This window comes from Salvelinus namaycush, chromosome 21 (genome assembly GCF_016432855.1).
Source record: "Salvelinus namaycush isolate Seneca chromosome 21, SaNama_1.0, whole genome shotgun sequence".
In the NCBI taxonomy this organism is placed as follows: Eukaryota; Metazoa; Chordata; class Actinopteri; order Salmoniformes; family Salmonidae; genus Salvelinus; species Salvelinus namaycush.
The window spans coordinates 17,378,175-17,405,325 of record NC_052327.1 but is presented as its reverse complement, the minus strand read 5'-3'; the positions used below and the strand labels follow the sequence as shown (position 1 = coordinate 17,405,325).

General features: G+C 43.3%; 2 protein-coding genes across 2 annotated transcripts in view; both read left to right on the top strand.

Annotated features, from left to right (window-relative positions):
* Positions 1 to 1,300: 1,300 nt before the first annotated feature.
* On the top strand, positions 1,301 to 19,694 carry LOC120066141 (E3 ubiquitin-protein ligase RFWD3-like). Its single transcript, XM_039017282.1, has 13 exons — positions 1,301 to 1,466; positions 3,022 to 3,325; positions 3,461 to 3,705; positions 3,794 to 3,852; positions 5,061 to 5,270; positions 5,663 to 5,754; positions 5,885 to 5,999; positions 6,240 to 6,465; positions 6,642 to 6,792; positions 7,018 to 7,194; positions 7,522 to 7,736; positions 15,453 to 15,670; positions 18,976 to 19,694. Exons 2-13 carry the CDS (start codon positions 3,030 to 3,032, stop codon positions 19,117 to 19,119), a joined length of 2,148 nt encoding a protein of 715 aa, XP_038873210.1. The 5' UTR covers positions 1,301 to 1,466; positions 3,022 to 3,029; the 3' UTR covers positions 19,120 to 19,694.
* Positions 19,695 to 20,214: 520 nt separating this feature from the next.
* The window catches only part of LOC120066139 (Golgi apparatus protein 1-like), a 50,298-nt gene continuing 43,361 nt past the window's right edge, over positions 20,215 to 27,151 (top strand). The window contains exon 1 of the mRNA XM_039017281.1: positions 20,215 to 20,583. Within this exon, the coding sequence (XP_038873209.1) occupies positions 20,260 to 20,583 (324 nt within the window). The 5' untranslated portion in view covers positions 20,215 to 20,259. The remainder of the gene's footprint in view (positions 20,584 to 27,151) is intronic.

Below are 27,151 nucleotides of genomic sequence, written 5' to 3'. Positions count from 1 at the left end.
GAGCCATGTTTTATTTCTTTCTTCTTTAGAGTCTTCTGTGGTTTAGTTCTCTTGAGGTTTCTTGTCGCTTGTAGTGTTCACAGATCTTACTTATACTCCGGCTGACCTACCCCGGAAATTACTGTTTCATATACAATTTCCCTAAAAAGCAGAGCCATAAGTTCACTACAACATTTCCATACTCTTTCAAATGTTCAAACACATTCCACAGGTCAACAAGGTCACTATACATCAATCACCATGACAGCTTTAGTGCAAACACATGCTTTACTTCAAAGGAACAGCTGCACTATCAGATTACAGAAACACTCACTCGATAGCGTGAGAACATCCGGACAGGATGTACATATATGGGCATAACCACGTGACACATAAAAGAGGTCATCAATCACTTTCGGACACATGCCGAATACTGTCCGAATAAAGTAAGGAAAGTGATGTTAGGATATAATAAAGTTAACCTGTATGAGCTTTTGTGCTGAATACATTATGTTGTTACAGATGTCAAGCTTATGGGCATGTGGCAGCAGTGTGTAGGAGGGAGGTTCCTAGGTGTGAGAAGTGTGCAGAAGGGCATGGGACAAGGGAATGTGTAGCATTGGGGAAAGTAGTGGTATGTGGTAATTGTAAGGGTGCCCATGGGGCTGGGGATCAGAAATGTCCCGTGCGAGAGAGGCAGGTTGAGGTTTCCAGGGTTAGAGTAGTGAAGAAAGTAGAGGAAGATGGGTCAAGGGTGAGTAGTAGATCTTTAACAGTACAAAAAAAAGTGTGATTCACATCAATGCGCTGTGTAGATATCAATAATAAATGATATCCGTATCGCCGCAAGACTACACCACAGCTGGATAATCTTTGGATGCCGACAGCAGTCACACAATTGGAAGACATAGTTTAGACTGAAAGCCTACAAAAGCCTATTCCTACTCTTTTTCTGCAATCCATCAAACCCATTTGGTGTGTCATCATAGTGGTCTCTGACTTGTGGTCAGACTCGCTCAAGTGGAACAAACTTAAACTTGTGCCTTTTTTCAATGTTGATTTGAATGTCATTGAGAAAACCGAGAAGTATCAAATATTTTTTTCCCACAAACATCCTTTCTGAATTTAAAAGTAATCCTCAAAGTAATCATCTAGTTTTTTAAAAAGTATCTGTAATCTGATTACAATAATTTGGGTCGATTAAATTTGTTTCCCTATCACATATGGCCTTTCTTTTTACCTTGTTTTGGTTTTTCAACCCGTCCAGTTGGTGGCGGCAATACAATTTTTGGGGTTGTTGTCCGCCATATAACCCACAGAAGAAAAAAAAGACAATGGGGATAGCAAAGAAACTATGACTGCGATCAGATTATTACACCAAATGTTTTACTGTTCAAGTTAAAAGCAATGTAGTTGAACTATTTTCATGGTAACCCACGAAGTTTTACACTGGCAAGGATAGTTTTGGTCACACGCAATATTTCAAGGTAAGAAGTAGATGTGAGATGCTACACTGCCCATGCAACTAATTTAAACAGGGATATTGATGTTGTAGTTTCAATGAGCAAGGCAAAAGCCTGATATGGACAGTGATGGTGCAGAGATGGCAGGAGCAGTGGAATAGAGATACTAAGGGCAGACATGTATTTATTTTAGGTACAGAGAAGTCGGGGAGGACGAGAGGATGTGACAGAAGAGGCTATTTTTTTTACAAGATTACGGGTGGGACACAGTCGGTTGATTAAGACTTTACATGTGATAGGAAAGTGTGATTATTGCCAGAAAGCAGAGACCGTGGCGCATATATAGCTACAGTGTGGGCAGTATCAGAGGGAAAGAGAGAGGCTGAGGTATAATGAGAGATCAGGGGACACAGCAAATTAAATAGTATATTGTAGAACGTAATTAGATATAGTCTCATATGTTATATTTTTTTAAGAGCAACTAGGCTGGCAGGTAGGATTTAGTTTCTCCCTGTCTCTGGCCCACACTCCAGTACAGTATGTGTTGGTAATGTAATGCACTATGGATTCCAACCGCCGATAAACCCTAACGTTACATAAGAAAAAGCAATGGATGGTTTAGTTATACAAATATTTGTCAACACTGCCAGCAGCAGAGACTGATCTGCGGTGAGCTAGCTAACGTTATCATTCTAGCTAATTTAGGCTATTTCCAAAAAAGTATATAGTTATGAAAACCATGTGGTAACGTTATTTCATTGATCACGTTCGAGACTGTCACCAAATAATCAAGTTGTTAATGTACTTCAGCTAGCTGCTTCAAGTAGCTAACGTTACTGTAGCTAGCTAGCAGAGCGGCCTTTGCTTTGGCTTCTGCCAATGTAAACTTCGTTCACCATGGAGTTGACTTCAGCTAGTCTCTCAATGTAACGTTGGCTACTTGCCAGTTCCAAAACCTGCATCCGTAATCCTGTTCCGAGTCTTGTTTCGCACAGCCTGTGTAGCTAGCAGCCGGCTATGGCACGGTAACTAGCTATATAGTTCGCTACGTAGTTAGCAATGGCACGTGGCTAGCTAACTAACGTTATAATTGTTAGCTAATTAGCTACCAGTTAGCTATGTCTATTGTCACCTAACTTTTACCTTAAAACGGCCAATCTGCAGTTTAACAATAACAAAGCGAATCCCCGCCACTGTTTTGGTAAAAAGTAATCACGCTCAAATTCATAGACCGAGTTATGGATGTTTTAACCTTGTTATGAGGCTATGACGTTTCTTTACAAACATTGGAGTAAAACATCCTTATATTTTGGGTTCTGATGGGGTACGGCAGTTAAACTAAGCCATGAGGCATTTATAGCAAAAGTTAGCATTGCATGCAAGTTACATAACCTGATTTTTGTTGTCACCCTTTGTGGCTTCAGTCAGAATTGGTTCACTGTACTCACGTTTGCTTGCAATTAAAACCTTTGGCTACGCTAGTGTCTGAGAACACTGAAGTCAAGAGGGAAATCATTTGTAAACATCTCAGGTTATCCTGCCTATTGAAGGCAATTAATTTTTAGCCCCCCACCCATAGGTTGTGAGATGGAGGTGATGGAGGCGATGGAGGTGGACTTGCAGCTGGGGGGCCCCAGTAGGGAACCAGAGCCAGATGTTGTGGCAGACCAGGTAGATCTCCCTATTGTCATCCCTGACTCTGGCAGTGAAACAGAGGACGAGGCAGACGCAGCTCCCTGTGACCCACCACGGCTCCCGAACACCTGGGCGTTCAGTCAGAACAGAGCCAGAGTGGAGGGTCAAGTTGGATCCAGGATCAGAAGGGAGGGTCATATTGAGCCCAGGGTCACCACAGCAGCCACCCTGAGGCAGCGGAGATCCAGGTAGTTATGGTTGGACTGGATTCCCTGTAAACTGTGTATCCATACTGGAGACATAATTGTATGCTTCATTGAGAACCTATTTCACCCCATGTTATACCCATTGATTGTACCTGTATTGTTTCTGTGTGGTTAAAGGCCAGGCCTCAGGGAGCACTACTCCACCCAGACCGCTGCTCGTGCTAGCAGCTTCCTGGATTTCCTGCTGCGAGTCCCTGCAGCCAACCAGGCCGAGGGCGACTCTGGAAGTACGACAGAGCTGAGCGAGTCGGAGGATGAGGCAGATCCCCTGGGGCCAGCAGCAGACCCTCCCAATTCGGCCGTTCCCTCCAGCCCTCGTCCAAACCCTCCAGTTACGCCACCCGAAGGCCTTTATTCTTCAGGTAAACCAAGCTCAAGTCTGATCAATACATAGCCATTTTCCACTGTAACCAATAAAGAGTTAATCTCACCATGCCATCCTGTGTATAGATTCTAATGCAACCACAGAGGCTGCGAGGACTGTGACTGGAAATCAAGTGAATCCTGAGGTAAGACCACATTCATTGCCAGTGATAGGCCTACACTTTTTCAGGACCCTGTCTTTGAAAGATAATTTGTAAAAATCCAAATAACTTCACAGATCTTCATTGTAAAGGGTTTAAACACTGTTTCCATGCTTGTTCAATGAACCATAAACAATTAATGACCATGCACCTGTGGAACGGTCGTTAAGACACTAACAGCTTACAGACGGTAGGCAATTAAGGTCACAGTTATGAAAACTAAGGACACTAAAGAGGCCTTTCTACACCAAAAGAAAGATGCCCAGGGTCCCTGCTCATCTGTGTGAACGTGCCTTAGGCATGCTGCAAGGAGGCGTGAGGACTGCAGATGTGGCCAGGGCAATAAATTGCAATGTCTGTACTGTGAGACGCCTAAGACAGTGCAACAGGGAGACAGGATGGACAGCTGATCGTCCTCGCAGTGGCAGACCACGTGTAACAACACCTGCACAGGATCGGTACATCCGAACATCACACCTGCGGGACAGGTACAGGATGGCAACAACAACTGCCCGAGTTACACCAGGAATGCACAATCCCTCCATCAGTGCTCAGACTGTCCGCAATAGGCTGAGAGGCTGAACTGAGGGCTTGTAGGACTGTTGTAAGGCAGGTCCTCACCAGACATCGCCGGCAACAACGTCGCCTATGGGCACAAACCCACCGTCGCTGGACCACTGCTCTTCACTGACGAGTCGCGGTTTTGTCTCACCAGGGGTGATGGTCGGATTCGCGTTTATCGTCGAAGGAATGAGCATTAAACCGAGGCCTGTACTCTGGAGCAGGAGTACATGATCCTCCAGCATGACAATGCCACCAGCCATACTGCTCGTTCTGTGTGTGATTTCCTGCAAGACTGGAATGTCAGTGTTCTTCCATGACCAGCGAAGAGCCCGGATCTCAATCCTATTGAGCACGTCTGGGACCTGTTGGATCGGAGGTTGAGGGCTAGGGCCGTTCCCCCCAGAAATGTCCGGGAACTTGCAGGTGCCTTGGTGGAAGAGTGGGGTAACATCTCACCGCAAGAACTGGCTAATCTGGTACAGTCCATGAGGAGGAGATGCACTGCAGTACTAATGCAGCTGGTGATGATTAGCTCGTTAGTGCAGTTTCTCTAGTAGCATTGTGTGCCATTTTAATGTATTCCCATGCACTGTCAGAAATGTCATGCATCATCTCTCTGTCCCCTCTAGGTTGTATCAGACCCACTAGCCTCCAGTGCACCGGCCCTTCGATTGTCCCAGGGGGATGAGGGGGAAGGGGAGACCTGCTCCATCTGCTTTGAGCCCTGGACCACGTCAGGGGAGCATCAGCTGGCCACCCTGCGCTGCGGACATCTCTTTGGCTACACCTGCATCGACCGCTGGGTGAAGGGCCAGGGCCAGGGAGCCAAGTGTCCCCAGGTCAGTGTCTTCATGTCTGTCTGTCAGCCTTGGTATGTCTGGGGGGAGAGGACTGGAATTGCTCCTGGTTCCACTATGAACAGGAAAATTAAAAAGGTCTGCACTCGAAAGAAAGGAAAATCTATTCCATCCTAAGGGGGAAAAAACGAGCTCCTACTTCCACTGTAGTGACTGGCACCAGGTGGAATCTGTGCTGGAGGCGCAGCTTCCTCAAGCATTCAAAAATGAGTCAAAACTTAAGAAATCCCCTCTGAATTACTTAAATCAGAGAAAATACCGCCATAAAATATTACCCCCAAAAAACAATTGACTTAATACGCAGACAGTGACGTGAAGGCGTCACATCAGACTCCGTCTGGCTCTTGTAATGATCTTCTGCTGTATGTCTGCAGTGCAACAAGAAGGCCAAGCGCACCGATATCGTCCTCCTGTACGCGCGCAACCTGAGGGCTCTGGACAACACCGAGCAGGAGAGTATGAAGAGGTGAAGTAGCTGCTCACGTCTTTAGTTTTTTTTCCTGAACTGCTGATATTGGCATGAATCTGACCTGATTCACTACTGTAGGGAGGGAGCTGTTGAGAGTGAGTGTGTCTGAATGTGTTGTTGTGTGCAGGTCACTGGAGCAAGAGCATTCACTGCGTAGAAAGGCTGATCTGGAGTCAGCGCAGTGCCGACTACAACTGCAGGTGATGACAGACGAATGTGGGAAATTGCATAAGCAGCTACAGGTACTTTATTCCCATTGCTTTACCGGTCATCCCCCAGTCTCCCATCCATTTATCAGGTGGACTAGAATACCGAGCCCTAATCATTGAGATTAATCTACCCCTAAATCCACTATGATGATTGTATGCTGACTTTCAATGTTTTTCTGATCACATACTGTATCTGCTATTCTTGACTTGACTTCCATTTGTATTGAACAGTGCAGGTGGGTCACTTTTTTTTCTTCCTTCTACCTCTGTCAGGAGCTGAAGACGCTGATGGCCCAGCCTGGCTGTGGGCCCTCACAGAGCTCAGGGGCTTCTCTCTCTGGGCCCTTTCAGAGACAGGACAGTACCCAGGGGGGCCACTATGTCTTCTCCAAGGCCGTGCTGGTGTCCCAGGTGGGGGGATGCAGGGTGCTGTCCTACTGTGAACCCCTCAGCTGCCTGCTGGCCTCTCAGCCCTCCCCACACACTACCCTGGTGCCCGGTAAGACCTTTGATAAGCTTTGATACGCTTTCAGTACAAAATAGCTGTGAACGTTTGTTTTTTTGCACAGATTGTATAGATGTGAAAATATCAAAGGGAAGTATTTGCTACCTCTTGTAATAATTTCTCTACCTTTGCTCTCTCTTCCCCCTCCTCCCTCTGTGTCTACCTGCCAGGCTGCGGTGTGAAGAAGGTGAGCACGGTGAATCTGAAGGCCTGCCAGTACATTCCCATCCATGTTAAACAGATCAGAGGCCTAGCCTTCAACAGACAGGCCGACAGTCTCCTGCTCTCCGCTGCCCTGGACAACACCATAAAACTCACCAGGTAACCAGATAGTCTGTGTCCAAGCAGAGAGATTTATCAGGACAGTGTGTTCCAGAATGGAGTTGACTTCATAGCCCCAGGCTCTTATGGAGAAGAGCATTGAACTTTTCTGAGTTGCAAGAACCATTCAGACCTAATATTGATAACTAAACCCTTGATGGTTAATTAGGACAGTATTTTCCCTTCTAAATCTAATATCCTAACTGTATCATTATTCTCCTGCAGTCTAATGACCAACACAGTGGTGCAGACCTACAACACAGGTAAACCAGTGTGGAGCTGCTGCTGGTGCCTGGACAACAACAACTATGTGTACGCTGGTCTCAGTAACGGCTCCGTGCTGGTGTATGACACCAGGGACACCAGCACACATGTCCAGGAGCTACAGCCGCTACGTTCCAGGTCAGTCTGACAGCCAGGCCAGGGGGCAAAGGTTATCTAGTCTGTATGCGACACCACAGTTTGAACTACACCTGTCAATATAACCTAGGTAGGGCCCAGAGTTTTACCTTCTTCACAACAGGATCTGACCAGGTACATTTCTGGGCTTAGATTTTGTATTTTATTTGTTTTGTTATTCATTTTCAAAGATGGTGGAATGAATATTAATTTATATGGTGTGTGTGTGAAATGTAATTCACATAGTGTATTATAATATGTTATACAACTTTAGAATGCAGTGTGATTTTAAAACCACAGGCACCAACCATGACCTCTGGCTTCTCCCAGGTGTCCCGTGGCATCCCTGTCCTATGTGCCTCGCGCCGCCTCCAGCTCGTTCCCATGTGGTGGCCTCATCGCAGGCTCTCTGGATGGGGGCTGCTTCTGGGAGCAAGTAGACGGGACCACCTACAGACCCCACATGTTGCCCCTGGAGACAGGAGGCTGCACAGACATCCAGGTGCAGCCAGAGAGCAGACACTGTTTGGTCACCTACAGACCAGGTGAGACTATACCATCCTGGGGAGGACTATGAGGGGCAATGAAGGGCCTAAATAAGTGTGTGTGTCTATACACTACCGTTCAAAAGTTTGGGGTCACTTAGAAATGTCCTTGTTTTTGGAAGAAAAGCAAATTATACATTTTTTTGTCCATTTTAAAATAACATCAAATTGATCAGAAATACTGTGTAGACATTAATGTTGTAAATGACTATTGCAGCTGATTTTCTATGGAATATCTACATAGGAGTACAGAGGCGCATTATCAGCAACCATCACTCCTGTTTTCCAATGGCACGTTGTGTTAGCTAATCCAAGTTTATCATTTTAAAAGGCTAATTGATCATTAGAAAAACCTTTGGCAATTATGTTAGCACAGCTGAACACTGTTGTCCTGATAAAAGAAGCAAAATAACTGCCCTTCTTTAGACTAGTTGAGTATCTGGATCATCAGAATTTGTGAGTTCGATTACAGGCTCAAAATGGCCAGAAACAAAGATCTTTCTTCTGAAACTCGTCAGTCTATTCTTGTTCTGAGAAATTAAGGCTATTCCATGCGAGAAATTGCCAAGAAACTGAAGATCTCGTACAACGCTGTGTACTACTCCCTTCATAGAACAGCGCAAACTTGCTCTAACCAGAATAGAAAGAGGAGTGGGAGGCCCTTGTGCATAACTGAGCAGGAGGACAAGTACATTGTTTCTCAAACTAGACACTAGACTCCTCACAAGTCCTCAACTGGCAGGTTCATGAAATAGTACCCGCAAAATACCAGTCTCAACGTCAACAGTGAAGAGGTGACTCTGGGATGCTGGCCATCTAGGCAGAGTGCGAAGAAAAAGCCATATCTCAGACTGGCCAATAAAAATAAAAGATTAAGATGGGCAAACACACACTAGACAGAGGAACTCTGCCTAGAAGGCCAGCATCCTGGAGTCGCCTCTTCACTGTTGATGTTGAAGCTGGTGTTTTGCAGGTACTATTTAATGAAGCTGTCGGTTGAGGACTTGAGGCATCTGTTTCTCAAACTAAACACTAATGTGCTTGTCATCTTGCTCAGTTGTGCACCGGGGCCCCCCACTCTTTTTATTCTGGTTTGCGCAGTTCTGTGAAGGGAGTAGTACACAGCGTTGTATGAGATCTTCAGTTTCTTGGCAATTTCTCGCATGGAATAGCCTTCATTTCTCAGAACAAGAATAGACTGACGAGTTTCAGAAGAAAAATCTTTGTTTCTGGCCATTTTTAGCCTGTAATCAAAGCCACAAATGCTGATGCTCCAGATACTCAAGTAGTCTAAGTCCAGTTTATTGCTTCTTTTATCAGAACAACAGTTTTCAGCTGTGCCAACAAAATTGCTGAAGGGTTTTCTAATGATCAATTAGCCTTTTAAAATTATGAACTTGGATTAGCTAACACAACGTGCTATTGGAAAACAGGAGTAACGATTGCTGATAATGGGCCTCTGTACACCTATGTAGATATTCCATAAAAATACATCTGCCTTTTCCAACTACAATAGTCATTTTCAACATTAACAATGTCGACATTGTATTTCTGATCAATTTTATATTATTTTAATGGACAAAACATTTGCTTTTTTTTCAAAAACCAGGAAATTTCTAAGTGACCCCAAAATTTGAATGGTGGTGTGATATATATATATATTTATTTTTTTACCAGGAAAAGCCCATTGAGACCCAGAGTCTTTTTCTTTCAAGGGATACCTGGCCAAGAAGGCAGCAACAATTAATACATTACATAATTAAAACATACAACATGATCCAGCCTAAAAAAAGCATTTACACTCCTCCGTAACAGTCTCCCATCAATATTTTAAATTCATTCAGTGGCACTAACATATCTAGATGAAGCATGGATTGTAGACTATTCCATGCCTCTGGTGCACAAGAAGAGAAGGCAGTCTTGCCTAATACTGTGAATGTCCTGGGGATTTAAGTAGTAACCACCTAGCAGACCGGGTATTGTAACTGCTGGTGGTGTAGGAGACCAGACTACAGAGGTAAAGAGGGAGTTTAACCAAACGGGCTTTGTAGATGAACACATACAAATGTGTCTTTCTGTGCATATAAACTGATGTCCGACCTACCATTTGGTGAAAGGTGCAATGGTGGGTGAGTGACTTGGCATTTGTAATAAAGTGCAAAGATGCATGATAAAAAGTGTCCAGTCTCTGTAAGACAGTGGAGGCTGCATGCATATACAACAAGTCACCATAATCAATTACAGAGAGAAAAGTGGCCTGATCAAGATTATTTCTATCCATAAGCGGGAAGCAAACCTTATTACAAAAATAAAAACTCAATTTAAGCTTTGTCACAAGATTATCCACATGAACTTTAAAGGACAACTTGTCATCAACCAAATACCTAAGTGTTTGTAGATGACACTTTTCCAGTGGTTAAGGCACCAGATGTGACAATGCTAACCTTCTCTGGCAGAGTTCTAGCTCTGGTAAAGGTCATGATTTTAGTTTTTTGTACATTCAAGATCAGTTTGAGAACATTGAGAGGCCTGCAGTGACTAAAAAGCAGTCTGGAGTTCTTCAACAGCCTGAACCAGAGAAGGAGCACATTAATATATGACTGTATCATCTGCATATTTGCTGCCCCTTCACTGAGACCAATGTTTCTGAGTCTAGCTAGCAACAATTCATGGTCAACTGAATCAAAGGCCTTTGATAAATCCACAAACAGAGTTATAGAAAGATTATTTCACTTATAATTCACTATCACAATTCCAGTGGGTCAGAAGTTTACATGCACTAAGTTGACTGTGCCTTTTAAACAGCTTGGAAAATTCCAGAAAATTATGTCATGGCTTTAGAAGCTTCTGACAGGCTAATTGACTTTTTTTTTTTACCCCCTTTTCTCCCCAATTTTCGTGGTATCCAATCGCTAGTAATTACTATCTTGTCTCGTCGCTACAACTCCCGTACGGGCTCGGGAGAGACGAAGGTCGAAAGCCATGCGTCCTCCGAAGCACAACCCAACCAAGCCGCACTGCTTCTTAACACAGCGCGCCTCCAACCCGGAAGCCAGCCGCACCAATGTGTCGGAGGAAACACCGTGCACCTGGCCCCCTCGGTTAGCGCGCACTGCGCCCGGCCCGCCACAGGAGTCGCTGGAGCGCGATGAGAAAAGGATATCCCTACCGGCCTAACCCGGACGACGCCAGGCCAATTGTGCGTCGCCCCACGGACCTCCCGGACGCGGCCGGCTGCGACAGAGCCTGGGCGCGAACCCAGAGACTCTGGTGGCACAGCTAGCGCTGCGATGCAGTGCCCTAGACCACTGCGCCACCCGGGAGGCCCTAATTGACATAATTTGAGTCAATTGGTGGTGTACCTGTGGATGTATTTCAAGGCCTACCTTCAAACTCAGTGCCTCTTTGCTTGACATCATAGGAAAATCAAAAGAAATCAGCGAAGACCTCAGAAAACAAATTGTAGACCTCCACAAGTCTGGTTCATCCTTGGGAGCAATTTACAAATGCCTGAAGGTACCACGTTCATCTGTACAAACAGTAGTACGCAAGTATAAACACCATGGGACCACACAGCCATCATACTGCTCAGGAAGGAGATGCGTTCTGTCTCCTAGAGATGAATGTACTTTGGTGTGAAAAGTGCAAATCAATCCCAGAACAACAGCAAAGGACCTTGTGAAGATGCTGGAGGAAACAGGTACAAAAGTATCTATATCCACAGTAAAACGAGTCCAATATCGACATAACCTGAAAGGCCGCTCATTAAGGAAGAAGCCACTGCTCCAATCACGCCATAAAAAAGCCAGACTACGGTTTTCAACTGCACATGGGGACAAAGATTGTACTTTTTGGAGAAATGTCCTCAGGTCTGATGAAAGAAAAATAGAACTGTTTGGCCATAATGACCATTATGTTTGGAGGAAAAAGGGGGAAGCTTGCAAGCTGAAGAACACCATCCCAACCGTGAAGCACGGGAGTGGCAGCATCATGTTGTGGGGGTGCTTTTTCTGCAGGAGGGACTGGTGAACTTCACAAAATAGATGGCATCATGAGGAAGGGAATTTATGTGGATATATTGGATATATTGAAGCAACACCTCAAGACACCAGTTAGGAAGTTAAAACTTGGTCGCAAATGGGTCTTCCAAATGGACAATAATCCCCAAGCATACTTCCAAAGTTGTGGCAAAATGGCTTAAGGACAATAGTCAAGGTATTGGAGTGGCCATCACAAAGCCCTGACCTCAATCCTATAGAACATTTGTGGCCAGAACTGAAAGTGTGTGCGTGCAAGGTGGCCTACTAACCTGACTCAGTTACACCAGCATTGTCAGGAGGAATGGGACAAAATTCACAGAACTTATTGTGGGGAGCTTGTGGAAGGCTACCTGAAATGTTTGACCCAAGTTAAGCAATGCTACCAAATACTAATTGAGTGTATGAAAACTTCTGTATGAAATGTAATGAAAGAAATATAAGCTGAAAAAAGACATTTTCTCTTATTCTGACATTTCACATTCTTAAAATAAAGTGGTGATACTAACTGACCTAAGACAGGGCATTTTTGCTTGGATTAAATGTCAGGAATTGTGAAACTGAGTTTAAACGTATTTGGCTAAGGTGTATGTAAACTTCCGACTTCAACTGTATATATTTCTCTTTCTAATTAATTCTGCCAAGTTATCTGAAAACCAGGTATTGTACCTTCCACTGATTCTAAATTTCTTCACAGGGGCATGCTTATCACAAATGGACACAAATTTCATATAAAAATAGTCCCAGGCATTGTCAACATCAGGAATCAGACATACTCTGTCAATATGATGGTACAGATCATGTAAGAATGCTTGCTCATCAAACTGTCTGAAATGTCTTTGAAAAATATAACGGGGTTTGGCTTTGGTAATTTTTTTCGTATTTCTAACACAAGCAATTGCACAGTGATCACTGACATCATTTCAGAATATCCCAGTCGATGTGTATTTGTGAGGGGTATTCGTTAGAATAATGTCCAATGATTTGTTAGGTGCTCTGGGATTTGGTCTTTTTGGCACATTAATTAATTGAGCGAGATTCAGGGAGTCACACAGTTCTTTAAAAGAGTCCAATACATATGTAAGCATGTCCCAGTTCAAATCTCTTAAAATAATAAATTCAGTGTCATTTAGCTTGTGCAGAACATCAGAAAGAGAGTTAAGCTGCTTCTCCCGAAGCCGAGGGCGGTCTGTAGCAGCAGACTACAGTGATGTGGGAGTCCTTATATACTTTAACCGCAAGCAATTCAAAAGGTTTGTCTTTGGAAATCGAGAGAATTTCAGAGGTGTTAAAATGAGATTTAACATAAATTGAAACCCCTCTTCTTTTACTCATCCGATCAGCTCTAAAAACGTGTACCCATCAGTAGAAATCAAGTTATTTTACACAGGGGGGGGGGGGGGGGTCAAAATCAAAAGGAACAGTCCTTATCTGGTGTGGCCACCAGCTGCATTAAGTACAGCAGTGCATCTCCTCCTCATGGACTGCACCAGACTTTCCAGTTCTTGTTGTGATGTGTTACCCCACTTTTCCACCAAGGCACCTGCAAGTTCCCGGACATTTCTGGGGGGAATGGCCCTAGCCCTCACCCTCTGATCCAACAGGTACCAGATGTGCTCAATGGGATTGAGATCCGGGCTCTTCGCTGGCCATGGCAGAACACTGACATTCCTGTCTTGCAGGAAATCATGCACAGAACGAGCAGTATGGCTGGTGGCATTGTCATGCTGGAGGGTCATGTCAGGATGAGCCTGCAGGAAGGGTACCACATGAGGGAGGAGGATGTCTTCCCTGTAATGCACAGCGTTGATTGCCTGCAATGACATCAAGCTAGGTACTATGATGCTGTGACACACCGCTCCAGACCATGATGAACCCTCCACCTCCAAATCAACCCTGCTCCAGAATACAGGCCTCGGTGTAACGCTCAATCCTTCGATGATAAACGCGAATCTGACCATCACCTCTGGTGAGACAAAACCGCTGCCTTACAACAGGCCTACAAGCCCTCAGTCCAGCCTCGCTCAGCCTATCGCACACAGTCTGAGCACTGATGGAGGGATTGTGTGTTCCTTGTGTAACTCGGGCAGTTGTTGTTTCCATCCTGTACCTGTCCCGCAGGTGTGATGTTCGGATGTACCGATCCTGTGCAGGTGTTGTTACACGTGGTCTGCCATTGCGAGGACGATCAGCTGTCCGTCCTGTCTCCCTGTAGTGCTGTCTTAGGCGTCTCACAGTACGGACATTGCAATTTATTGCCCTGGCCACATCTGCAGTCCTCATGCCTCATTGTAGCATGCCTAAGGCACGTTCACGCAGATGAGCAGGGACCCTGGGCATCTTTCTTTTGGTGTTTTTCAGAGTCAGAAGAAAGTCCTCTTTAGTGTCCTTAGTTTTTATAACTGTGACCTTAATGTAATGACCGTTCCACAGGTGCATGTTCATTAATTGTTTATGGTTCATTGAACAAGCATGGAAAACCGTGTTTAAACCCCTTACAATGAAGATCTGTGAAGTATATGGAGTATATGGATTTGTTTTACTAATTGTCTTTGAAAGACAGGGTCCTGAAAAAGGGACGTTTCTTTTTTTGCTTCGTTTGTCTCACTCACTACCGGTCAAAAGTTTTAGAACACTTACTCATTCAAGGGTTTTTCTTTATTTTTCTACAAAGCATAAAAAAGTAAAAATATCAAGACTATGAAATAACACATGGAATTATCTGGTAACCAAAAAAGTGTGTGAGATTTTCATATAGCCACCCTTTGCCTTGATGACAGCTTTGCACACTCTTGGCATTCTCTCAATCAGCTTCACCTGGAATGCTTTTCCAACAATCTTGAAGGAAGATGAGTTCATTAGAGTTACAAGCCTCAGAAATTGTAGCCCAAATAAATGCTTCAGAGTTCAGTTAAGACACATCTCAACATCAACTGTTCAGTGGAGGCTGTGTGTATCAGTAAGGACACCAATAAGAAGGAGAGACTTGCTTGGGCCAAGAAACACGAGTAATGGACATTAGACCGGTGGAAATCTTTCCACCGGTCTAATGTCCATTTTTGTCCAAATTTGAGATTTTGGGTTCCAACCACCGCGTCTTTGAGACGCAGAGTAGCGATCATCATAGATGATCGCATAGTGAAGGAAAAGCAGCCAACAAGTGCTCAGCATATGTGGGAACTCCTTCAAGACTGTTGGAAAAGCATTCCAGGTGAAGCTGGTTGAGTGAATGCCAAGAGTGTGCAAAGCTGTCATCAAGGCAAGGGGTGGCTACTTTGAAGAATCTCAAATATAAAATTCCTATATTTTTTGGGGGTTACTACATGATTCCGTATGTTACTTCATAGTTTTAATGTCTTTCACTATTATTCTACAATGAAGAAAATAGTAAAAATAAAAACCCTTGAATGAGTAGGTGTTCAAACTTTAGACTGGTACTGTATATGTAATAAGATGTATAGGCATATTTGTCTGCTTAGTACTTAGTACTGGGTCTTTGTTGTCCTGGCATCTCTCTGTTTGCTGGATTAATTCTAATATCCCAAAGCAGGTGTTTTGTTTTAGCTTGTGCTGGGCTGTAACAAAAGCCTGTACTCCCCATTAGCTCTCCAGGACCAGGGTAGGTGACCACTAGCGCTCGTATTTAGACTGACAGTCTCTGTGTTTTGATCCCGTCCAGGGCGCTCCAAGCCATCGCTGCGCTGTGTTCTGATGGAGCTGAACAGGACTCCCCAGCAGGACGCGGCTCAGGAACCCTCGTGTTCCTGCTACCCAGTCCAGACATTCAGTGCTGGCTCCTCCTGCAAGCTGCTCACCAAGAATGCCGTGTTCAGAAGCCCGGCCGGGGAGGGCTCCACTCTGGTGTGTGCCGGGGACGAGGCCACCAACTCCACCATGGTGAGCCACTGGCATGGTTGCAATTTTGTGTGTGTATTTTTACTTTATTCAGTTAATATGGTTGAGATTCATCATTATCCCAAAAAATTTAAACTTTGACTGCATTTACACATGACCCCTCAGTCCCAATATCTCTGCCCCAGTCTGATCCTCACAAGATGATGTGCTTATTGTTCAGAAGTGTCTCTCTGAGAAGATTGGGAGTAGTTAGTGGGAATCTATACTGTCTGAGAATTATTTTGGTTTGCTAATGCCCAAGTTTGACCAATATGATGGGACATGCTGTATGCTTTATCTGTTTATATGCATGGCTTTGAGGATAATAATTATACCAAAAGCAACTATACATATGTTTATTCCATAGTCTAAGTATGATTTAAGTTTGTATTGACTTGCTCAGTAAATTTGGATAGAATCTGCAACCATCCATCCTTTTTGTCTGCTTGTACTTTTTACCACTTAAAAATGCCATTACAGTTTCAATTTCTCTGGCCCAGAAAGTCTGAATCTTACGAGGTAATATTCTCCTGGGTCAATGGGGTCTCCTGCAGTTTTCTGAGAGGGTCTACATCATCTGAGATTGGTCTTAAGTGGCGCTACAGACCACAACTGTAACTGAACACATCTGAATGTTCAATTACAGGAAACTAATATAAATGCAACATGCAACAATTTCTACGATTTTTATTTTTTAGGTCATTTATTTTTATTTTTAACTCTGTCAATTTAAATAAATGCATTAGGCCTTAATCTATGGATTTCACATGACTGGGAGTACAGATATGCATCTGTTGGTCACATATACTTAAAAAAAACTAAAGGGTAGGGTCGTGGATCAGAACCAGTTAGTATCTGGTTTGACCACCATTTGGTTCATGCAGTGTGACACATGTCCTTCGCATAGAGTTGATCAGGCTTTTGATTGTGGCCTTTAATGTTGTCCCACTCCTCTTCAATGGCTGTGTGAAGTTGCTGGATTTGGTTTGAACTGGAACACGCTATTGATCCAGAGCATCTCCAAACATGCTCAATGGGTGTCATGTCTGGTGAGTATGCAGGCCATTGAAGAACTGGGACATTTTCAGCTTCCAGGAATTATGTATAGATCCTGGGGCCATGCTGAAACATGAGTTGATGGCTGCGGATGAATGGCACAACAATGGGCCTCAGGATCTCGTCACAGTATCTCTGTCTGTTGTCCGTAGCTTGTGCCTGCCCATACCATAACCCCACCGCCACCATGGTGCACTCTGTTCACAATGTTGACATCAAACTGCTCGCCTGCACGACGCCATACACCTGGTCCGCGGTTGTGAGAAAGGTTGGACGTACTGCCAAATTCTCTAAAACGACGTTGGAAGTGGCTTATGATAGAGAAATTATCTTAAAATTATTTGGCAACAGCTCTGATGGACATTCCTGCAGTCACCATGAAAATTGCACTCTACCTCAACTTGAAACATCTGTGGTATTGTTTTAGTTCCAAAACTACATTTTAGTGGCATGTTATTGTCCCCAGTACAAGGTGCGTGCACCTGTGTAATGAACATGCTGTTTAATTAGCTTCCTGATATGCCACACCTGTCAGGTGGATTGATTATCTTGGTAAAGGAGAAATGCTCACTAACAGACGTAAACAAATTTGTGCACAACATTGGAGAGATGTTTGTTGTGTGTTTGTAAAATGTTGGCTATTTGTTATTTCATGGCCAAAAGTATGTGGACGCTTGCTCGCGGAACATCTCAATCCGAAATCATTGGCATTAATATGGAGTTGGTCCCCCCTTTGCTGCTATAATTGCCTCCACTCTTCTGGGAAGGCTTTCCACTAGATGTTGGAACATTGCTGCAGGACTTAATTCCATTCAGCCACGAGTATTAGTTAGGTCAGGGCAGGCACTGATGTTGGGCGATTAGGCCTGGCTCACAGTTGGCATTCCAATTCATCCCAAAGGTGTTTGATAAGGTTGAGGTCAGACCTCTGCAGGCCAGTCAAGTTCTTCCATACTGAGCTCGACAAACCCTTTCTGTATGGACCTTGCTTTGTGCACGTGGGCATTATCATGTTGAAACAGGAAAGGGCCTTCCCCAAACTGTTGCCACAAAGTTGGAAGCACAGAATCATCTAGATTGTCATAGTCTTAAACTCTACATCATACAAAGGGGCCTAGCCCGAACCATGAAAATCAGCCCCAGACCATTATTTCTCCACCACCAAACTCCACATGCATTCAAACCCAGATTTGTCCTTTGGACTGCCAGATGGTGAAGTGCGATTCATCACTCCAGAGAATGTGTTTCTACTGCCCCAGATTCCAATGGCGGTGAGCTTTACACCACTCCAGCCGACGCTTGGAATTGCGCATGGTGATCTTAGGCTTGAGTGCGGCTGCACGGCCATGGAAACCCATTACAAGAAGCGCCCGACGAACAGTTATTTTGCTGACGTTGCTTCCAGAGGCAGTTTGGAACACAGTAGTGAGTGTTGCATCTCAGGGCAGACTATTTTTACGCTTCAGCACTTGGTGGTCCCATTCTGTGAGCTTGTGTGGCCTACCACTTAGCGTTTGAGCAGTTGTTGCTTCTAGACTCTTCCACTTCACAGTAACAGCACTTATAGTTCACCGGGGCAGCTCTAGCAGGGCAGAAGTTTGATGAACTGAGTTGTTGGAAAGGTGACATCCTATGATGGTATCACGTTGAAAGTCACTGAGCTCATCAGTAAGGCTATTCTACTGCAAATGTTTGTCTATGGAGATTGCATGGCTATGTGCTCTTTTTTTTTATATATACCTGTCTGCAACGGGTGTGGCTGAAATATCCGAATCCACTAATTTGAAGGCGTCTCCACATGCTTTTGTGTATTAATGCATTGAGTCTGTTTGATCATCTACTCCGTTTTAGTTAATTTCAGGATATTTTCCCTAAATCTATTACCATTTCCATTATGACCATTTTAACCATATTTGACCTTTGACCACTTAAATCAATTTTACGTGATATCTGGCCTTTGTATTACCCCATTGTTTGATCTAGGATGGATGACAGCCTGCAACAACAAAAACAAGCACTTTTTCCAGGTTGGCTGGTTTATTATTAGAAGTTAGGCTCAGTTGAACTTTACTCCACTGTTGATATTGATTCTTCCCAAATGGTTCAACTGTTTTGTGGTTGAAAGAAATCCATAATAGTGAGAGGCTTGACTCTCTGGTTTGAGGCATTTGGGGGATAAGTTTTATTTCATTCAAACGTCTCGAGCTTCACATTGAGCCATTGTTTCTAATCATGGTATCTTTTTTCCCCAGGTGTGGGATGCAGGGAGTGGAACCCTGATTCAGAAGTTGTCTGCTGACCTCCCAGTGTTGGACATCTGCCCGTTTGAGGTGAACCAGGGCAGTTACCTGGCCTCTCTCACTGAGAAGATGCTCAAAATTTACAAGTGGGAATGAGGAGGAATTATGGAGGACACCACCAGCATAGAACATGTATGAGTAGCACGGCTGCTGCACTGTATAAATGGAATCCATTTAGTACAGCCTTTTCTTACCCAAAGTCACTACAGATAAACTTTTATTGGGTTTGCATTGCAGTAGCGGGACTGGAGAGCCATCACACTGCTGCAGTGTTATGAAGGAACTGATAACTGGAGTGCCTGTACAGATACACTACTGCCCTAAATGTTTACATTAAGAATCACAGAAAAACATATCAAAAAATTATTTTGCTTTCTTGTTTTTTGATGCATGTGACGATCAGTTAGTGTTGTCAGTTAACCATGCTGCCGACAAATTTTTCAATGTTGTGTTCCATCTCTGGTTTTAGAGACGGATCCATGAATAAAAATCAGGACATCAATGGCTTGTTACATTTCCTGGATTCTGATTGGCACAACTGATCAGCAAGCTGCATTAAAAATATTATTTAAAAAAATCTTTCTGGATGTTTCATTTTTTATTAACTTATTTTATTTCCAGAGGAAATTGTGTATATTTTATAACAAATGTTTGTGTATGATTTGTAATGTAATAAAATATAAATCATTGGTTATTTTTCATCTTGACTTGTGATTGTGAATCTTCAGTTTCAATGTTTAACGTTATTTTCATAAACCATTTTTTTTCACTAAATAAGATGTTTTCAACCATGTCTGTATTCTGTATAGAACTATATTTTAGAGGTCAGTAATCAATCAGTTTATATTTTCATAGGTAAAATATCCGTAACAGTACAGGGGTTTGTCAAAAACAAAAGAGCTGACAGGAGTGGGATAATAGAAACAAAAGTACTAGATTATCCCATAGTTGGCTAATGAAAATGTATTAGTGGTTTAGATTCCGAACTATATTCAACTGTGTTTATTCATTGCAAGTAAAATGCTGATTGATGGTGATCCATTGTCTTTGAAGGCATTACAGAGAAACAGTAACGAAGCGGACCGTATCTGTTTCCGCAATTCGAGATTCACTCTAGAAAATGTAGATCTATGACTGAGATTGCCAACAACGCACACGCAGACGTATGCAAGAAAACGTCCCATCACTGTAGTCGTAATTTGCAGCTAGCAATCCTAGCTAGCTAGTTATCCGAAGATGGCGGCTTGTAGACGTGTTCCTCGTCTCCTGCTTTTGATGTCTATCCTTTTGTATGTGCATCCCATTCGAGAGGATAAATATCAGATCAATGGAGTCGCCAAGCCTCCAGTTAGTGTTGTTATCCCGGCTCAAAATCCAGGCGGAGTACCGGCTGCTGTAAACGGAGCTCCAGTACTCGCGGCCCTGCCACTTCGTAGACGCATTAGCGGCTGGAAGCTGGCGGAAGAGGGGGCTTGTCGGGAGGACTTGACAAGGCTTTGTCCGAAACATTCCTGGAACAATAACCTGGCTGTGCTTGAGTGCCTCCAGGATAGGAAAGAGGTATGTTGGATTGTGGGCGATATTGTGGCCCGACCAAAACTTGGGTGTGCCTTGGCTTGGCTTTACTCAAGGTAGCATATAACGTTATCCAGTTAACGTTAGCTAGCTAACTACTAGCTGACGCTAGCTATTAGTTGGCTACTTAGCGAGCATTTACTATCTCGCTGGTTGTGTTGCAAAAAGATGATATAGAAGTGATTGCAATGGATTATTCAATATGCTTTAAGAGCTTCATCATTCGACAAGTATAGCCACTGAAATAGTGCCACTTTTTTTTACCAGCCATTTAGGACCATGGTAACGTTATTAAAGTCATAAGTTTAGCAAACTAGCTAGGCAGCTACTGTAACGTTAATACCTACAGATGTGCCACGCTAACTATGTTGACCTTTGTTAAACTAGCAATGGCTAGCTTGATCTTCTAATGATCTGTTGTGAGTCATGTCCATTCCTGGTCTAACACATTTGTCATCCTATATGTACATTTCGCCAGCAATGTCCTGTTCAGAGTAAGGATAGGAGATTGTTAGATCTTAAGTGTAGATCCAGTGACCTTTTTTAAGCTTCCAGCCAATGGTTATGGTTAGGCTTGGGACAGGGAAAGTCAATCACTACAGTAATATGTGGTGAGGGGCCAGTCTATCCTAATCAGGTGTTTGCAGCCTGAGTCTCAAGGCAATGGTCCTGTTAGCTCAAGGGGCTAGTACCAGCAGTGGTCTGAGAGTAATCAGCTTTTTGGTTTGTTTTCCTTGATTGTTAGACTAGACTAGAGTATATCTACAGAATTAGTATCTATTGTTTACTTTGTCAATTCACAGAGTAGGGAGGAGGCCATGGCAGTGTGACTTTACTTTCAGGACTCATGGCTTGGTTCGTTTAATTCTGAGTTTTGAAGGTCCTCTTGAGTTCTGTGTTGTTGAAAAAGCTTTTCTGGTGGAATTTGAAGCATTTTGGCAATGTTTCTCAGGTTGAAGAGTTTCATGGCTATTTATAGTCTCAATATAGCTAAACATGCATTGTAAGCTTATAGTTTTGTTTTAAAGAAAAATCCCCAAATGATATTATTGGTCCTTTAATGAAATAGCTTTTCATTCATTCTGACAACTGCTGTTTTGTTTACAGCAAATAGGCCTAAACGTTGACGTCTAGCCTTAATCACTGTAGGAAATGTGTTGATGACATTTCATTTCACACTATAGTTTTGTGCAGAGCGAGGTTAATTCTAGTTCTGCTACCTTGGCTCTCAGCCCATGGCTCTTCTTTGAGTGTGAATTAAGTGGACAGATATTTTCCTCTCAGCTTGATAAAACCTAAAAAAACTGGTCCATTCTCAAATTCACAGAAGCTCAAAATAGGCACCTGTGCAGGCGTGCACTGCTTTCATGGTTTCTGAGGTCAAAACAAAATTGGCTAGATAATTGTTGAAATGGTTACTTCACTCTACCACGGCCCCTGAGTGCCATGGAGAATACACTGAGCGCAGATTCATGATCGTCATACTTGCACCATTACTACCAAAAAAGGATTTTTACCCAAAATATTTTACTTGTGCTCCTACATTTTTCAACTTCCACTACATGACCAAATGTATGTGGACATCTGCTCGTCGAACAACTCAATCCAAAATCATAGGCATTAATATAGAGTTGCCCCCCCCCCCCCCCCCTGCTGCTATAACAGCCTCCTCTCTTCTGTGAATGCTTTCCACTAGATGTTGGAATATTTCTGCCGGGACTTGGTTCCATTCAGCGAACACAGCATTGAGGTCGGGCACTGATTTTGAGTGATTAGGCCTGGATCGCAATGGGCGTTCCAATTCATCCCAAAGATGTTCGATGGGGTTGAGGTCAGGGCTCCATGCAGGCCAATCAAGTTCTTCCACACCGATCTCGACAAACATTTTTGTTTGGACCTCGCTTTGTGCACGGGGGCATTGTCATGCTGAAACAGGAAAGGGCCTTCCCCAAACTGGTGCCACAAAGTTGGAAGCACAGAATCAATCATCTAGAATGTCATTGTATGCTGTAGCATTAATATTTCCCTTCACTTGAACGAAGGGGGCTAGCCCAAACTATGAAAAACAGCTCCAGACCATTATTCCTCCTCCACCAAACTTTACAGTTGGCACTAAGCATTCAAGCAGGTAGCGTTTTCTTGGCATCTGCCAAACCCAGATTTGTCCGTTGGACTGCAAGATGAAGTGTGATTGATCACTCCAGAGAATGCGTTTCCACTGTTCCAGAGTCCAATGACCGCAAGCTTTACACCATTACAGCCGACGCTTGGCATTGCGCATGGTGATCTTAGGCTTGTGTGCAGCTGCTCGGCCATGGAAACCCATTTCAGTAAGCTCCCGACGAACAGTTCTTGTGCTGACGTTGCTTCGAGGCAGTTTTGAACTCAGTAGTGCGTGTTGAAACCAAGGACAGACAATTTTTACATGCTTCAGCACTCGGCGGTTCCGTTCTGTGAGCTTGTGTGGCCTACCACTTCGCGGCTGAGCCATTGTTGCTCCTAGACGCTTCCACTTCACAATAACAGCACTTAGTTTGACCGGGGCAGCGCTAGCAGGGCAGAAATTTGACTTGTTGGAAAGGTGGCATCCTATGATGGTGCCACGTTGAAAGTCACTGAGCTCTTCAGTAAGGCCATTCTACTGCCAATGTTTGTCTATGGAGATTGCATGGCTGTGTGCTCAATTTTATATACCTGTCAGCAACGGCTGTGGCTGAAATAGCAGAATCCACAAATTTGAAGGGTTGTCCACATGCTTTTGTTTATATATATTAGAGGTCGACCGATTTAGATTTTAACGTAGATACCGATTATGCGAGGACCAAAAAAAGCCGATACCGATTAATCGGCCAATTTTTTTTCTATTTTTTCCCCCTTCAATTTAATTTAACGACCAAACAATCAACCAGTCGACTAATTGGGGTCAGCCCTAATCTGGGGACAAGCCCTTATATACTAATCGGACAGCATCAAATGTTCTAAAACACCAGCCAGAGAGGCTTGTAGGAAGTCAAAACAAAAAGGTTGTGACTTTATGGAAAGCTGTTTTAACATATAAAAATTATATTAATATATCAATAATTATCTATATCAATAATTCCCACAAAATTATATAGATAATTGACGTTTCCATATGTAGTAGGAAGCTAAGTGTGACTGAAAAAGTGCCTCAGGCATTGAAAAATATATTGTTTAAAAAACACTAATTGAAAGTAAGGGGATATCGGTGAACAAATGCCATGGTCAAGGGCAAGGCCACGACGGCGCCAGTGCAATGAGTGGAGTTACCTCAGATGTTCAAAAGCGCATATCAGACCGAGAGCCTAATGCTTCTTAAGTAGTTCATTATAAGTTTTAGTTTAGAAAACAATCTCTCACCGCAGAAGCGACAGTTACAGGGATGGTAAAAACAGCTTGATTGCCGTAGCAACATCAGGGAAACTGGACAGAAGGAAGGGGTGCTTCAAATACAGCAGTTCTGCAATGTCTTTAATTGAGCCTCTCATTCTCCTTAATTGCCAGCCTCAACATGTTACAGAAGGAGATTAACTGTATAGGAAGCTCTGGGTACAGATCGTCTTGATAGTAGATAGACAATAAATTGGCAGACGCAAACAGACTCATCTTTAGCCGAAAACAGACCTTGAACAAAAAAAGTGGTTAGTGATTTAGTTCATACTGTTGAAACGTTGTTTGAGTTGTGTGTTCGCAGTCCCTTCTCTCTGGTATACTGGCATGCATCATTCAAGACTACGTTTAAATTGTGTGCAGCACAATGGACATATAATGCACAATGTCTCAGGAAAGGCTCTCCGGATTGGCAAATCAGCATAGAAAACAAAAATCGGGCCTATAACCTGGACTGACAGTGCGTGGTGAAAACATTTTCACACAAAAATACAGGGCAACAAAGTCGCATACACTAGCTACTATAGGCCTCTACTTAGAAAAAAAGAGAAGCACAGACACACAGAAAGAAAGAGAAAAGAGAGAGAGAAGCAGCAATGAGGACTTCAGGAGACCAGGCGAGTCTCAAGTTTGAATTTATCCTCAAGCAGACTTATTCCCCCTCATTGTTAGGTTATATGAAAACGTTTATAAATGGCAGCTAAATACAGTATATAGCTTACACACTGAGTGTACAAAATATTAAGAACACTTGCTCTTTCCATGACAGACTGACCAGGTGACTCCAAGTGACTGCCATGATCCCTTTATCCTGTCCCTAGTTAAATCCACTTCAATCAATGTAGATGAAGGGGAGGAGACAGGATAAAGGATTGTTAAGCCTTGAGACAATTGAGACATGGATTGTGTGAGTGCCCTTCAGAGGGTGAATGGGCAAGATAAGAGACAAGTGAACAGGGTATGGCAGTCCATCAAATCTTACTGAAATGCATCAATTCGTTCCCCTAATCCAGCTGAATCGCACCCAATAGTTTCAAAATATAACGTATCGTTAATGTATCGTATCGGAGCACAAGTATCTAGATGCGTATCGAATCCTTCATGAAAGGAGAGATGCACAAATATGAGAAATATATATAACTAGTGACCATCAACCCGCACGACCTTGAATGTCACAATTAGAACACTGGAAATCATGTGTATTACAGAAAGGGGAAGTATATAAGTACGCTAAACATTGTGACTCATTCAAAACTGAATACGAACTTCAAATGTATTGATCTTAGTTCTCTATTACATGGGCAGGGCTAAGCTGACCTTTGTTACAAGGAGCACGTACACCGAGTATACATAACATTAAGAACCTGCTCTTTCCATGACATAGATGGACCAGGTGAATCCAGGTGAAAGCTATGATCCCTTACTGATGTCACTTGTTAAATCCACTTCAATCAGTGTAGATGAAGGGGAGGAGAAAGGTTAAATATAGACTTTTAAGCCTTAAGACATTGATTGTGTGTGTGCCATTCGGATTGTGAATGGTCAAGACAAAAGATTTAGGTGCCTTTGAACGGGGTATGGTAGTAGGTGCCAGGTGCACCGGTTTGTGTCATGAACTACAGCGCTGCTGGGTTTCTCACGCTCAAGTTTCCCGTGTGTATCAAGAATGGTCCACCACCCAAAGGACATCCAGCCAACTTGACAACTGTGGGAAGCATGGGAGTCAACGTGGACCAGCAACCCTGTGGAACGCTTTCGACTAGGGATGCAGGATATAAATCGTTGAACATATCGGATTGGCCAATATTAGATAAAAATGCCAACATCGGTATCGGCCCGATGTCTAGTTTAACGCCCATTTTAAATACCGATGTCAAAGCTACTGTGCATACCTATATAACATAGGTACATGACGTAATGACGGCACGTGTAATTTTGCGCTACACGTGCAACACAGCATTCCTAACCTAGCCCACAATGTCTGCTGTGTGGATCGAGCAGTCAACAAGTCGAGCAGTCATTTGAAAGAGTAAGAACATTTCAGCGAGACAACTCAAAGGTGAAATCCATTAAAGCCAAGATAAGGGAATTCCTTGCCCTTGACAATCAACCATTCTCTGTCATGGGTCATGTTGGCTTTCGCCGACTGGTCGAGCACCGGTACACACTACCAAATGTACTATTTTTCAGATGTTTCCCTACAGGAGTTACACAGTAATAGCGTCACTGATATTAGATTCACAACATACACACTATGGATGCCGTTTGTGTCTTTGCGTGTCAAAAAAGATACAGTAGCACTCTCAAAGCTGTACAAATAAGTCTGCAAATAAGCAAACACCGGCTACGAACGACGTGTTTACAATACCGCGTTGGTAATAAAGCATAATTTGTTTGACCGCAACTTCTGGGGTAGCTAGCTTTAGCTTGGTACCTAGCTAGCACTAATGCAACCAGCCTGAAAACAACGACCAGTAGAAACTGCAGTCATTTTCTTTATTCTTAGAAAATAATTTAGGAATCCTTAAGTGTTAGCTGGGTTGCCACTTGTTGTCCACCTATTGAAATTGAACTTCAGTTTATGAAAACAATAGCTAGCCAGCTACTTAACCCTGTTACCCAAAGCTAACGTTATAAGCAGCCAGCTAGCTTCATCTGGCTAGTGAGGCTCAATGGGACCGGGTTATGTGCTGTGAAGCTAGCCACAATAAGGATTAGGCACAATAGTGGAATTTGCCTTCAAAAAAAAAAAAATGTAATTGACAGTGATACAAATGAATACAAATAGTAGAATAATGCCATACTTTTTTTTTTGAAGGCTATCCTCAAAGTCCACTATTGTGGCCAATCCTTATTGTGGCTAGCTTCACATAGATGGGTCCGACCACCATTAATCAAATAAGAACTGTCTTATAAAATCAGGGTTATTTTAGATGATGACACCTAGCTATATAGTTAGCTAGCTAACTATAGCTACAGAAACAGATGTTTTGCTATGTTTATGGGGAAGAACATTGTTCGCATCCATGAGCTAGCTAGCTTTTTTTATGACCAGCACTGTAGGTGCAAGAGACAACTTTACCAGCATCATAGTATACGTGTCGAAGAATTGTTGTGATATATGAAATACGAGTGATAGTGTAAT

What these genes read in the sequence shown, in the direction of transcription:
- LOC120066141 (XM_039017282.1), top strand. Translation starts at nt 3,030, where the DNA reads ATGGAGGTGATGGAGGCGATGGAGGTGGACTTGCAGCTGGGGGGCCCC. An exon ending in GAGCAGGAGAGTATGAAGAG is followed by an intron (nt 5,755 to 5,884) that starts GTGAAGTAGCTG and finishes TGTTGTGTGCAG; the next exon opens with GTCACTGGAGCAAGAGCATT. An exon ending in TTTGGTCACCTACAGACCAG is followed by an intron (nt 7,737 to 15,452) that starts GTGAGACTATAC and finishes GATCCCGTCCAG; the next exon opens with GGCGCTCCAAGCCATCGCTG.